The sequence below is a fragment of the Pleurodeles waltl genome, chromosome 4_1 (genome assembly GCF_031143425.1).
Source record: "Pleurodeles waltl isolate 20211129_DDA chromosome 4_1, aPleWal1.hap1.20221129, whole genome shotgun sequence".
Classification (NCBI taxonomy): Eukaryota; Metazoa; Chordata; class Amphibia; order Caudata; family Salamandridae; genus Pleurodeles; species Pleurodeles waltl.
In genome coordinates this window covers 980,897,411-980,911,857 of record NC_090442.1, presented here as the reverse complement: position 1 = coordinate 980,911,857, position 14,447 = coordinate 980,897,411, and the positions used below count along the sequence as shown (strand labels likewise).

General features: G+C 51.7%; 1 protein-coding gene across 1 annotated transcript in view; it reads left to right on the top strand.

Annotated features, from left to right (window-relative positions):
• LOC138288300 (lysosomal alpha-glucosidase-like) overlaps positions 1 to 14,447 on the top strand; it is an 881,508-nt gene that overhangs the window by 519,726 nt on the left and 347,335 nt on the right. The window contains exon 10 of the mRNA XM_069229744.1: positions 14,301 to 14,414. Within this exon, the coding sequence (XP_069085845.1) occupies positions 14,301 to 14,414 (114 nt within the window). The remainder of the gene's footprint in view (positions 1 to 14,300; positions 14,415 to 14,447) is intronic.

Genomic DNA, 14,447 nt, shown 5'->3' with positions numbered 1-14,447 from the left:
CATGAAACAAAAAGGAAAAGCCTTTCCTTTTCTTCGATGCCTCTCTGACCTCACCCTTCCCCCTTTCCGAGGAGAAACTAATCAGTTTCTCCTCAGGACGAGCTGGAATCATGGCTTACAGCGTGTCTGGTCGACCTCTGGGGACCTCAGTGAGCTGTGCGCTCTCACGTCATCAGGTGTCACGGGTGGGGGGTCGGGTGTCAATAGAAGCGCTTCTGCTGCCATCCCATTTATTAATGCAAATTTTGGTTAGGAAACAGAAAAAAGTAATGAAACAATGTTTGTTATTAGCTATTAAAAACCATAGTTAATGAAAAGTTGGGTTATTAATAAATATTATGGAAAATGTACATTTAGGAAGTTACCCTTTCCCTGCCTAAAGCCCCAGGAGGCAATTTTCATTAGCCCCCTTGGTGTGGCCATCTGATTGCCCAGGTCCTGAAGAAGGTGTAAAAAACTGCTCACAGAGTGACAACAAAGGTCTTGGAGTCTGTTCCTTTGGCAAAATTAATATTTGGGCAGTGCAGAGGAACTAAATTAACTTCAAAAGGGCATCCCCTGTCATGGGCAAATATCCGATGAGACCTGGACATGCCTCTTTCTAAGATCCACAAGTCACGCAGGTTCCAATCCCACTGGGAGGGGGCTGCTTCCAGAACTGGTATTAAAGTGACCGCAGAGGAGGGGTAGCTCATTTTCTGGGCTATACCTCTGGTTGGCCATACAAGCTCTGCACAGTGGGGGATGGGTTTTACCATCTTGGATTTTGGCAGAGAGGGGCACTGTGCCATTGTTTGCAGTACAGCACACAGGACATGCTACAAAGTGGGTAGAGTAAGCCCTGGAAACAATTACCTCATTGATTAGGGAGAAGCCAGAAGTCAATTTCACCCCAAGCTGGCACCTGGCACAGCTGACCAGTACCAACTGGACCTGACCTGGAACCTGCTTGTGGCCTCTGCAGGAGTGAATCTTGACCACCAAGTGTTATTCCTAAGGTTCTGGGACCCTTGGCTGTGTAAAAGTGTACTCCTCCTTTTAGACTTTTCATCCTTGGTGTGGTCTCCATTCACTTTTTGCCTCTGTTCTCCAGGTTGTTGATGTGTGCTGGACTCTGATTTTACTCTTTTTGTTACTCTTGGCACTTTACCACTGCTAACCAGTGCTAAAGTGCAAGTGCTCCTTTACAAAATGTGTATGTAATTGGCTTACTCATGATTGGCATATTTGATTTACTAGTACGTCCCTAGTAAAGTGCACTGGAGGTGCCAGGGCCTGTAAATCAAATGCTACTAGTGGGCCTGCAGCACTGGTTGTGCCACCCACATAAGTAGCTCTGTAATCATGTTTCAGACCTGCCACTGCAGTGTCTGTGTGTGCAGTTTTTAACTGTAAATTCAACTTGGCAAGTGAACCCACTTGCCAGACCTAAACCTTCCCTTTTCTTACATGTCAGACACCCCAAGGTAAGCCCTAGGTAGACCCAAGGGCAGGGTGCAGTGTATGGTTAAGGTAGGACATATAGTAATGTGTTTTATATGTCCTGACAGTGTAATATGGCTAAATTTGTGTTTCACTGTTGCAAGGCCTGTCCCTCTCATAGGTTTACATGGGGACTACCTTTAAATCTGATTAAAGTGTAGATTCCCTTTGGGAGTAGATGGACATGTGGAGTTTGGGGTCTCTGAGTGCACAATTTAAAAATACATCTTTTAGTAAAGTTGATTTTAAGATTGTGTGTTTGAAAATGCCACTTTTAGAAAGTGGGCATTTTCTTGCTTATACCATTTCTGTGACTCTGCCTATTTGTGGATTCCCTGCCTGGGGCAGTTTGACAGTTGGCCTGGTTGCACCTCACACTAGACAGTGACACAAAGGGAGTTGAGGTGTAGCCTGCATATCCTGATGAGCCATCTGTTCTAGGACGGAGGGGAGGAGTGGTCGCTCACACCTGAAAGGGCTGTGCCTGCCCTCACACAATGCAATCTCCAACCCCCTGGTGAGTGTCTGGGGCCTGGCCTGGGCAAGGCAGGATTTCACATTCAAAAGATACTTTACTTTGAAGTAGGCCTACTTCAAAGGAGAAATTGTGTATAAGAAGGGCATCCAAAACCACAGACTGGAGAAACCCTTCTGGAACCAAGAGGAACCTCTACCTGGAGAACAGCTGAAGAGCTGAGGAAGAAGAGCTGCCCTGCCTGTGACGGTGATTTGTGGAGCTATCCTGCAGTTGCTGCTTCTGCCAGAGTAAGAGGGCAAAAGACTGGACTTTGTGTGTCTTCCATCTTGAGAAGAACTCTCCAAGGGCTTGATTTAGAGCTTGCCTCCTGCTGTTTGAAGTCTCAGAGACAGCAAAGACGTCTCTCTGCCAGCACCTCGAGTCTCTGGAGAGACTCCTACTCTGCCCTGTGGTGCCCATCCAGTTCCTGAGACCCTGAGAGGAGAAGCTGGCATCCTAAAGAAAAGGAAATCCATGCACAGAGCGCCATGCGGGGAAAAGATCGATGCGACTCCGATCTGCGGCTGAAGAAATGACGCGCCGCCGGCTCCGCAGCTGAGAAACAATGCTTGCCAGAAACACGACCGAAGAATCAACGCACGTAGCAGGAGAGAAATGACGCACAGCATCGCCGACGGAGGCTGGGAGATCACAACCAGCGCTGCGGGGTTTTCGGATCATCGTGCGGCTGGATTTCCGACTTGCGTCCTGCTGGGCCTGGAAAAACAACGCAAGGCTTGCCCGGACCCGAGAGTGCTGACCGGATCGACGCATCGTTCTCCTGCAGAGAGAAGAAACGACGCACCCCAACCCGTCAAAAGGAGAAACGATGCACTGTCCTGCTCGTGAGTGGAATCAACGCATCACAAGCCCTTTTTGACACGCACTCGCCCGTGCGGGGTTATTTTTGATGCGCCCAATGTACTTTTTCACACTGACAGCGTTAGTGTGTGTTTGAAACTACTTAAAGACTCTTTTTGATTTTTAATTGATAACTTGACTTGTGTATTGCGGATTTTTGTCGTTTTGGTCTTGTTTTGTTTAGATATATATTTCCTATTTTTCTAAACCCTTGTTGTGTCATTTTGTAGTGTTTTCATTAAGTTACTATGTGTGTTTTGGTACAAATACTTTCCACCTAGCACTTTGAAGTTAAGCCTACTGCTCTGCCAAACTACCAAGGGGGTGAGCAGGGGTTAGCTGAGGGTGACTCTCTTTTACCCTGACTAAAGTGAGGGTCCTTGCTTGAACAGGGGGTAACCTGACTGTCAACCAAAGACCCCATTTCCAGCACCTCCTAACATTCCTGAAAAACCTGTGACTTAGAATATTTGTGTACTTCAGACCTCTGTAGTACTTGGACAAACCTCTCCAGTAGATCCACCCATGCTGTGTTGCTGCTGATCTGAAAATACAGAGGCTCTCTTGCTTGGTGCTTCTCCACAATTGCAAATCCGATTCAGGGGGATCTTACTGAAAATGTATTTAGCCACCTTGTGCCCTCTTGAGAAACATCCTTGCTCTACTGGAAGATTCAGAGCTCTGAAAAAGAGAAGAAAGGCCTGATTTAGAGTTTAGAAGGCGGGTTAGTCTGTCACAAACCTGATGGATATCTGGTCTGCCTTGTTCAGATTGCCATTGGATATCCATTACGTTTGTGATGGAGCAACCCAACTGTGGAACTCTAAATCAGGGCCTAAGTTGAAGGGTAAACATCTTGACTGGGTGAACTTGTCAAGAGTAACCCTCTGACAAAAGGACTTTCCTAGACATGAAAATTTAATTTCTCGTTCTGAGTTTTCCCCTCTCCACAAGGACCTAATCCAATAATCTGACATTGTTGAGGCCTCTTTAAATGGCGCTTGCTGCTTTGCTTCTCTGAAGAACTTTGACTTCCATGAAAAAGACTTAGGTGGTCATTACAACCCTGGCGGACGGTGGTAAAGCGGCGGTAAGACCGCAAACAGGCCGGGGGGAAAAAAATTGAAATTATGACCGTGGCGGAAACCGCCAACAAAGACAGCCACTTTAACACTCCGACCGCCACGGCGGTACAGATAAACAGCGCGGCGGTCACCGCCAACAGACAGTCGGGAGACAAAGTACCGCCCACAGTATCACACCCTACCAATCCGCCACCTTTTCCGGGGCGGATTCACCGTGGATAAAAACACGGCGGAAACAGCCATTTCAATGGGAAAACGCTCACCTCTAGACACTCCACGAGGAAGGAGGACACCATGGAACCGGAACTCCAAATACTCCCTGCGATAGTCTTCCTGCTCCTGTACGACCATAATCAACGCCGGCGCCGAAGACAACGGTGAGTACTGCACCTACGACATAGGGGGGGGGAGGCAAAAGTCAGGGACACACACACGCAACACCCCCACCCACACCCCGACCCTCACCCACTACAACACACACACCAATGCATATCCAAACATTACAGTAACAACCCCTAAACCCCCCGGAAGAATGCAAAGACAAAGGGAAATTAATTCAATCATTGTAATATATAAAAATACAGTAACCAAATATATACAGATATAATTTCACATTCAACAAAATATACATCACGATTAGTAGTGCAGGTAATGCACCATTCAATGTCCGTGGACCACTGGGCCCAAAATGCATGGGCGAGGCCCACACACGATACCTGAGCAAAACGGAGAGAACACTGCTGGGGCATCAGATAGAAATACAACAGGCACCTCAGGTGGAAGGGAAGGGGGGGCACCTCAGCCGGATGAGTGCACCACGCCAGATCCACGAGGGGGCTCCATGCCCATTGATGTATCCTGGGGAGTGCAAAGCCACAGTCTCTCAAGTCTCTACAGTGGGTGGGTTGCCCACTGTACCATCCTGGGGAGTGCAAAGCCACAGTCTCTCAAGTCACTACAGTGGGTGGGTTGCCCACTGTACCATTCTGGGGAGTGCAAAGCCACAGTCTCTCAAGTCTCACAAGTGGGTGGCTTGCCCACTGTACCATCCTGGGGAGTGCAAAGCCACAGTCTCTCAAGTCTCTACAGTGGGTGGGTTGCCCACTGTTCAATCCTGGGGAGTGCAGAGCCACAGTCTCTCAAGTCTCTACAGTGGGTGGGTTGCCTACTGTACCATCCTGGGGAGTGCAAAGCCACAGTCTCTCAAGTCTCAACAGTGGGTGGGTTGCCCACTGTTCAATCCTGGGGAGTGCAAGGCCACAGTCTCTCAAGTCTCTACAGTGGGTGGGTTGCCCACTGTACCATCCTGGGGAGTGCAAAGCCACAGTCTCTCAAGTCTCTACAGTGGGTGGCTTGCCCACTGTACCATCCTGGGGAGTGCAAAGCCACAGTCTCTCAAGTCGATAACAGTCTCCACTGGTTCTGGAGGGGGACAGGTGCCCAGAGTGCTTCATCCTGTTAAGGACAGACGGAGTGGATGCTGTTCTCCACTGGTTCTGGAGTGGGACTGGTGCCCAGAGTGCATCACTCTCCCCGTGACGGTCCCAGTTCCGTCACTGCCCCTGCTGCACATGGGCTAGCGGTGCTTGAGTTGGCGGTGCTTGCCCTGTTCAGCGGTGCTTGCCATGGCGGTCTTTGCCCTGTTCAGCGGTGCTTGCCATGGCGGTCTTTGCCCTGTTCAGCGGTGCTTGCCCTGTTCAGCGGTGCTTGCCATGGCGGTCTTTGCCCTGTTCAGCAGTGCTTGCCCTGTTCAGCGGTGCTTGCCCTGTTCAGCGGTGCTTGCCATGGCGGTCTTTGCCCTGTTCAGCGGTGCTTGACTTTGCTGTCTATGACCAGTTCAGCGGTGTTTGCCCTGTTCAGCGGTGCTTGCCATGGCGGTCTTTGCCCTGTTCAGCGGTGCTTGCCCTGTTCAGCGGTGCTTGCCATGGCGGTCTTTTCCCTGTTCAGCGGTGCTTGACTTTGCTGTCTATGACCAGTTCAGCGGTGTTTGCCCTGTTCAGCGGTGCTTGCCATGGCGGTCTTTGCCCTTTTCAGCGGTGCTTGACTTTGCTCTCTATGACCAGTTCAGCGGTGTTTGCCATGGCGGTCCTTCATTGCCCAGCGGGGCTGTGGCTGCCGGGGCCCTCCTGGGCACTGACTCTGGCGGTGGCCTCCTGGCCAGTAACGATGGGGCTGCCCTCCTGGGCACTGACTCTGACAGTGGCCTCCTGGCCAGTGACAATGGGGCTGCCCTCCTGGGCACTGACTCTGCCGGTGGCCTCCTGGCCAGTGACGATGGGGCGGCCCTCCTGGGCACTGACTCTGGCCGTGGCCTCCTGGCCAGTGACGATGGGGCTGGCGGTGGCCTCCTGGGCAGCGGGGATGATGGCGGTCTTCTCCGCCGTGCTGCTCTTCCCAGACTTTGGCGATTTCTTCTGCCCCTTCCCCACCTTGGGAGGAGTCACAGCTGAGTGGACACTCCCCCCGGGACCCTTCTGAGCGGCTTTGCCGGCTGGAGTCTTCCCCCTCTCCCGTCGGGCACTGTCCAACTTCTGGTGCTTCACAGGGGGGGACTGGCTGTGCTGTGGCTCCGTGTCACACTGGCTGCCCTGGTACCCGATGCACTCCACATACCTCTAAAAGGCACCACTGGTACCGGAGATATTTTGGCTGAGGTGCTAGTACGGGACCTATGAATTGGAGGGAGGGGTGGTGGGAAAGAGGTCAAGGTTGCTCAGGAAAAGTTTCTGACAAACACTGGGACGGGTAGCTGGAGGGGGTCTGGGAGTGGAGGAAGAGGAGGTGGTTGTAGGAGGTGTAACTTTTGTTGATTTGGGTGCAGGTGCATGCGCTGGAGGCTGTCGTGAGGTGGATGGCTGTTGGGTGGTTGTGTGCCCGCATTTGTGTACTTTGGGAGGGGGCGTCACCGACACACTGGGAGAGGACACAGGGGACGTGTAAATGGTAGTGGGGGTGGTGAGTGCAGGTGAGCGGGGTGTGGTGGTGGGTGTGCTGGTGCGGGACCTAGTGGCTGTAGTGGTAGTGCATGCAGGTGAGAGTGTAGATGACACTGGGAAGGAGCAGGGAGACGAGGAGGAGGGGGACACAGTGGAGGCAGTGGATGTTGCTGTGTCTGTATGTGTGTGATGCTTGCGTGAGTGCCTGTGGGATGTGTGGTGCTTATGTTTGCCTGAGCTTCCCTTGTGTGGTGATGGTGTGCTTGGGATAGGCTGGGGTACAGGGGATTGGGTCTGGGTGGAGGAAGTTGGAGGGGGGAGGCTAGAGACAGGGACAATGGCTGCCATCAGGGCTGAGGCCAGAGATTGCAGGGTTCGATGAAGGGCAGCCTGACCAGAATGAATGCCCTCCAGGAATGCATTTGTGTGTTGCAATTCCCTTTCTACACCCTGGATGGCATTCACAATGGTAGACTGCCCAACAGCGAGTGACCTGAGGAGGTCAATGGCCTCCTCACTGAGGGCAGCAGAGGTGACAGGGGCAGGGGCTGAGGTGCCTGGGGCGAAGGTGATGCCCACCCTCCTGGGTGAGCGGGCACGGGGCGAAGGCTGAGGGGCTGCTGGGAGGTTGGTGCTGGTAGGGGGGGTGGTGGCTGTACCTGTAGAAGTGGGGGGCACAGATTTTGCCGCCACCACAAGGGAGCTCCCATCAGAGGACGAGTCCGTGTCGCTGGTTGCTGATCCTGTGACTACCGTGAAGCTCCCCTCGCCATCTGTCCCACTGGTGTATTCAGAGTCCGTGGTGTGGCCCTCCATGGCCATGTGGGATGCAGCTCCCTTGTGCTCCGGTGCCACTGTACCTCCGCCTGATGATGCTGATGCACACAAGAACAGGGAGAGCACAAAAAGGGGGGGGGACGACAGAAGAAAGAGGTTGAGTGCATGGCTTACCGCTACCGTTGGCGGACAATACAGACACAGCAGCCCCCTGCACTACGCCGCACTGTTGGGCTCTACTGATGCAGTTCCGGGGATTTGGCCTACATGGCTATGGTGGACATCAGCACATATAGATGACACAGGGGCATGTATACCTGTACTTGGCACTCTACAGAGGTGGGGTGGAGTGCCATATGGCCGGCATTACGGAGGGTCCTAGCCTACGGAACTCGCCCTGGCCTAGGGAAACCCACAGCCCTCCTCCCCCACCCAGACACCTTCACTGCGCGCAAAGTCCGCTGAATGAGAGTGTACTCACCCCCTTGTGTCTGCTGTGATGCCCTCAAGCGCCCATCCAACTCAGGGTAGGCCACCGCCAGGATCCAGAACATCAGGGGGGTCATGGTTCGACGGGCACCTCTCCCACGTTCGGAGGCCATCCCCAGCTGAGCCTCCGCCGTCTTCTTGCTCCAGCGCCGAATGTCCTCCCATCTTTTGCGGCAGTGGGTGCTCCGTCTCTGGTGGACCCCCAGGGTCTGGACGTCCTTGGCGATGGCACGCCAAATATCCTTCTTCTGGTGGGCGCTGACCTACATGACATGTACAGGGGAAGAAGAGAAGGCATTACCAACTGCACCGTCAAAGTGAGTGGCCCACATCCCTACCCTTGCCATGTGGCACATGCATTCACAGTCCTTCATGATCGCAGAACTCTGCCCCCTTCCTTTTTACAACCAGCCCTCTCCACCCAGGCATAGCCCATACAACTTGCTCTCTGTGTACTCACCTGTTGGTCCGGAGGACCATAGAGTAGCGTGTACTGGGGGAGGACCCCGTCCACGAGCTTCTCCAACTCCTGTGCAGTGAAGGCAGGGGCCCTTTTCCCAGACACACAAGCCATTGTCTCTTCCAGACCGAGGTCACAGCAGCACTTGCAGTGTAAGTCCTCTCCTGCCGAAGATCAGCTATCGAGTGATTCAACAGATAGAAAATGGCGGTCACGTCCGCGGCGGTGACGTCCGCGGCAGTTCGTATCATCACCGCCGGCACACTTCGTCATTGGCTCTTGGGACCCATAGGGTCCAATGTTAACCAATGCAGCATTGCGCCGCGGTCTTCAACCGCCTACCGCGAACCGCTGGTGGAACTGTTGACAATGGAGGAGCGACATTTAATCATCACCTATAGGTTTGACCGTGCCACAATCCAGGAACTGTGTACCCAGTTGGAGCCTGACCTGATGTCAGCTATCCGCCATCCCACAGGGATCCCCCCTCAAGTGCAGGTGCTATCAGTGCTCCATTTCCTTGCAAGTGGGTCTTTTCAAACAACAGTGGCCATGGCATCAGGGATGTCCCAGCCTATGTTTTCCAACGTGTTGTCCAGAGTGTTGTCTGCCCTGCTGAAACACATGAGGAGCTACATTGTTTTCCCTCAGGTGGAGGATTTGGCTACTGTTAAAGGTGACTTCTATGCCCTTGGACATATCCCCAACATCATAGGTGCCATTGATGGGACCCATGTGGTTTTGGTCCCCCCCCCCACAGGAGTGAACAGGTGTACAGGAACCGGAAGAGTTATTATTCGATGAATGTACAGATGGTATGTTTGGCAGACCAGTACATCTCCCAGGTAAATGCTATGTTCCCTGGCTCAGTGCATGACGCCTACATCCTGCGGAATAGCAGCATCCCTTATGTGATGGGTCAACTCCAGAGGCACCGTGTGTGGCTATTAGGGGACTCTGGTTACCCCAACCTGTCATGGCTACTGACCCCAGTGAGGAATCCCAGGACCAGGGCAGAGGAACACTACAATGAGGCCCATGGGCGGACTAGGAGGGTGATCGAACGCACCTTCGGCCTCCTGAAGGCCAGGTTCAGGTGCCTCCATATGACAGGTGGTTCCCTATTCTACTCACCAAGGAAGGTGTGCCAGATCATCATCGCCTGCTGTATGCTTCACAATCTGGCTTTGCGACGCCAGGTGCCTTTTCTGCAGGAGGATGGTCCAGATGACGGTGTTGTGGCAGCTGTGGAGCCTGTGGACAGTGATGAGGAGGAAGCAGAGGAAGAAGACATTGACAACAGGGACTCAGTCATCCAGCAATATTTCCAGTGACACACAGGTGAGAACACATTCTTGCCTACTACAAGTACTTTCACACTTCTACCTCTATCCTGTCTGTCAATTTCAAGCAGTATATGGTAACTGAGTTGTACATTTCCATTACGGTTTCTCCGGTGTGGTTACCAACGTGTGTCATCTGCTTACATTCTTCATGGACTTGTGATGTGTGACATAGATATGTTGACATTACATTTGAGAACGGATTTTGTCACTGTCATTGCTAATACACATTTTCAAAATCACAGACTGACTCCAGATTGTTTGGTGCTTCAAGGGTGTTTATTGAAGTGCTAAATATTGGAGGGGGGTGGTAAAATGGTGAGGGGTGATGGTGGAGGAATGTCCATGGCAGAGTCCAGTCTATTAGTCTCACAGGTGCACTGCCCATATGGGCATAGGAAGTGGAGCTGGGGCAGTTCCAATATGGACAGGGTGACAAAGTGGGACAGTGGGATGACAATCTGGGTGGTCTCATTTCCTGGTGGGGGTCTTGCCATCATGCTCTGTCCTGTTCCTGGATCTCAGGGACCGTTGGCGGGGTGGTTCCCCGTTTGTAGGGGGTGGGATGCTGGTGTGGTGGTCCTGTGGCGGTGCCTCCTGTCCACTAGCGCCGGCGGAGGTGGTGGGCAGTTCATCGTCCATGCTAGTGTCAGGGGCCCCTTGGAGTGCCACGGTGTCCCTCCTGGTGTTCAGTATCTCCTTCAGCACCCCTACGATGGTGCCCAGGGCGGAGCTGATGGTTCTGAGTTCCTCCCTGAACCCCAAATACTGTTCCTCCTGCATGCGCTGGGTCTCCTGAAACTTGGCCAGGACCGTAGCCATCGTCTCCTGGGAGTGGTGGTATGCTCCCATGATGGAGGAGAGGGCCTCGTGGAGAGTGGGATCCCTTGGCCTGTCCGCCCCCTGTCGCACAGCAGCCCTCCCAGTTCCCCTGTGTTCCTGGGCCTCTGTCCCCTGGACCGTGTGCCCACTACCACTGCCCCCAGGTCCCTGTTGTTGTTGGGGTGGTGGGTTATCCTGGGTTCCCTGTAGTGGTGGACACACAGCTGATTGACGTGTCCTGGGGGCGGAGGTATGGGCCCGCTGGGTGGGTGCTGTGGTGGTGTTACCAGAGGGTGGAAGGTCTGTGGTGGGCTGTGCCTGTGCGAGGGGAACCGACTGTCCCGAGGCCCACGATGGTCCGGGCTGGTCATCTGGATCCAGTTGGCCAGAGCTGCTGTCATCACTGTGGGCCTCTTCTGTGGGTGGGGTAGAGATGTCTGGACCCTCCTGTCTGGTGACGTTGGGTAGTGGTCCTGCAGGGGTGTTAAAGCATGATTATTGCATGTGTCATGGTGTGCAATGGGTGGGTGAGCATGTACCCCGGTGCTAGCATTCCTGTGTGGGGGCTTGTGTGATGATGGTTGGGGGGGAGTTATGGGTATGTGCAGTGGGCATGCTTTAGTGAGGGGTGGCCATGCTTTGTTGTGTCATGCAGGGCTTGGTGTTGGGATGGGTGGTTTGTGTTATTAGTACATTAGTGAGGAGTTGGAGTGATAGGGGAGGGGTTGAGGGTGGGAGTCTGTGATAGCATGCAGGTAGGGTGGGGAATATGATAGTTAAGATTTGACTTACCAGAGTCCATTCCTCCACCGACTCCTCCGAGGCCCTCAGGATGCATAATGGTAAAGACCTGCTCCTCCCATGTTGTTAGTTGTGGGGGAGGAGGTAGGGGTCTGCCGCCAGTCCGCTGAACCGCCAGATGGTTCTTGAGACCACGGAACGCACCTCCCCCCGTAGGTCGTTCCACCTCTTCCTGATGTCCTCCCGATTTCTTGGGTGTTGTCCCACTGCGTTGACCCTGTCGACTATTCTTCGCCATAGCTCCATCTTCCTAGCTATGGAGGTGTGCTGCACCTGTGCTCCAAATAGCTGTGGCTCTACCCGGACGATTTCCTCCACCATGGGGTGGTGTAGGTGATGTGTGGGGTGGTGTATGTGGTGAGGAGTGTGGTGATGTGTAGTGGTGTGTGGTTTTTTGTGCATGGATGTTGTGTGGGTGATGGTGTTGTGTGCCTCTGTGTGGTGGGGTTGTCTCTGCTGTGCAGTCTCTCTGGCCTTCGTCAAAATTTTTGGTCGTAGGGGTTTGTGGGTGATGTGGGTGTGTGTTTTATATTGTATTGGGTGTGTGGGAGTGGTGTGTGTATGTGTATCAGGTGTGTGTATTTCGAATTGTCCAATGTGGCGGTGTTTTGTATATGTGTGTGTATTTTGAGCGCGGCGGTGTGTTCCGCCAATGGAATACCGCGGTTGAAAGACCGCCGCGTGGATTCGTGTGTCGTGATAGCATGGGTGTGTTTCTGTTGGCGTGACGGTAGAGGTTTTGTTTTCGCCAGTTTATGACTGACCTTTGGTGTGGCGGACTTGTGTGGGTGTCTGAATTTCGGCGGATTCCGAGATGTGGGTCATAATAGCTGTGGCGGATTTCTGCGGCCGCTGCGGTGTATTGGCGGGCTTCTGCCGGCGGTAAGCGGCTTTTACCGCCAATGTTGTAATGAGGGCCTAAGTCCCAAGGTAAAAGCTCCAATCGGATTAGTGTATCCGACCGCAACCCAACGTGACCTGTCTGAAATTGCACAAAGGTCCTTGCCTACATGACCATTGCCTAAGTTTGCCGCTTTGCACTTTTTGGAACTGTTTTTCCTTAAATCTTTAGAAATTTGTGTCTCTGATTCCCCTTACTTGATTTTTGGTATCCTGGTGTCTCTAGTTTTATCAATTGGACTGGGATAAATGACTAATTTGATTCTTGTCATCAAATAATTGAGGAAAGTATATTTTTGAGTTTCCTTGCCTTACACCACACAAGCAGGGAGGGTTATACTGTCAACGTGCTAATGTACATGTGGCAACTGCATCTGCATGCTCAATAGAAGTGGTAGAAGAGCACTGACCAACAGGTAGGTTCAGCGTATGTACCTAACTCTGGGAAAGAAAATGTGGGAAAGAACATGCACCCAAACACACAAAAGGTGAGGGGAGGAATGCTTGGAATTTATCTATCCACTGGCAATCACTTGAGATTGCATTGTAACCCATTGTTCTTTTGCTCACCATGCCATTTCATTTTGGACTATGCAAATCAGTCTTAGCCCTGATCCAATAGGAGCAGTCCACCGCTGCCTGGCTGGTCCTCCTTTGGACATGCCAACCTCTTATTGAATCATCACCTACTTACATAGAGGAAGTACTTGCAATTTACAACAAGTAGTATCCCTGTTGTAAATTTGAGGCTATGAGGTATTGAATGGTTGTGTGTCAAAATACTGTGGTCAATAATAGTAACCTGCACATTTATCGATTCCAGAATAGCTACAACCAATGGATCATCAGATTAAGCATTCACAGGGAATTATGGGTTTACTGCTCTTGATTCCACACCTATCTATCTTGATGATATGTTGGTTAGTAGTCGATACTGTGTAGTTGATATAAGGGCAGGTCGATATTAAAAGCGTGATATTGTGATGGATCACTGATTGAACTTAACCCGGTGACTTTTCGGACAGTAAAACAGCGGATTTCTCTTTACAACCCACTTTACAACCACAACTGTGGTTTTGTCGTTGCATTCAATTTCACTTGTGGTATTATTATGTTTACATTAATTTGTCCTCTAATATAGGAAATATGCCCTCCTATCTTAAATCTATGATGTTTATGCGATATTCTTGGAGCTGCATGCTCATTTCACTTTGTGCAAGACTTGTGTATAACAGCAAGAGAGGCCACTGTTGCACTTTGCACTTTGCAAATGCTTGTGCTGTGAGGGCTTCCTAACTTTGGGTCTCATAAGACTGAGTGACATTTAATTAGGTAATTCCTGTTTGATAGAAATATGGCGCACAAATATTTGTCGATGGCGCTGTTTTTATCTGTCAGAGATTGAGAAATAATCGTTTGCTGGAGAAAGCTGTTCAGTGGCTTAAAGTAGCAGAACCGGGAGGGGAGGTTTCTGCGCCTGATCTTAAGAGGCTGCTTGAAATGAATAATATATCAGAATTATGCTCGGAAATAACCTTTCAGCAGTGAGAGCTCCGAAAGGCTGATGAGAAATAGTTAATGAGACAGACTGTAGTGCTCGGTGCCCCTGGGGACTCCCCCTGGCAAGCAAAGTCATGATTACTGAAGACAGGCAGCGTTTCCTTCAGGCAGCTGGAAACTGTTAAGTGGGTAAACTTTTTAATTGTCCCTTTTCGTGCGTTTATAAACATCGTTATCCTTGTGTCCATTTTATATGAGCTTCTGGGAAAGGGAGAGATTGAGTCTGGCTGCGTGATGCTTCTGACGCTGTGTGCGTTGACCTTTCAGGATCCCTGCCTTACCATGGATGAGCCACCGGGCACTTACCGACAGTATGAGCTGGGGCAGAAAATGGGAGTCTGGGTGAACAATTCGGACGGAGTGACCCCGGCTGCAGGAAAGGTACAGTATGAGCCACTGCTGATATTATGTGCG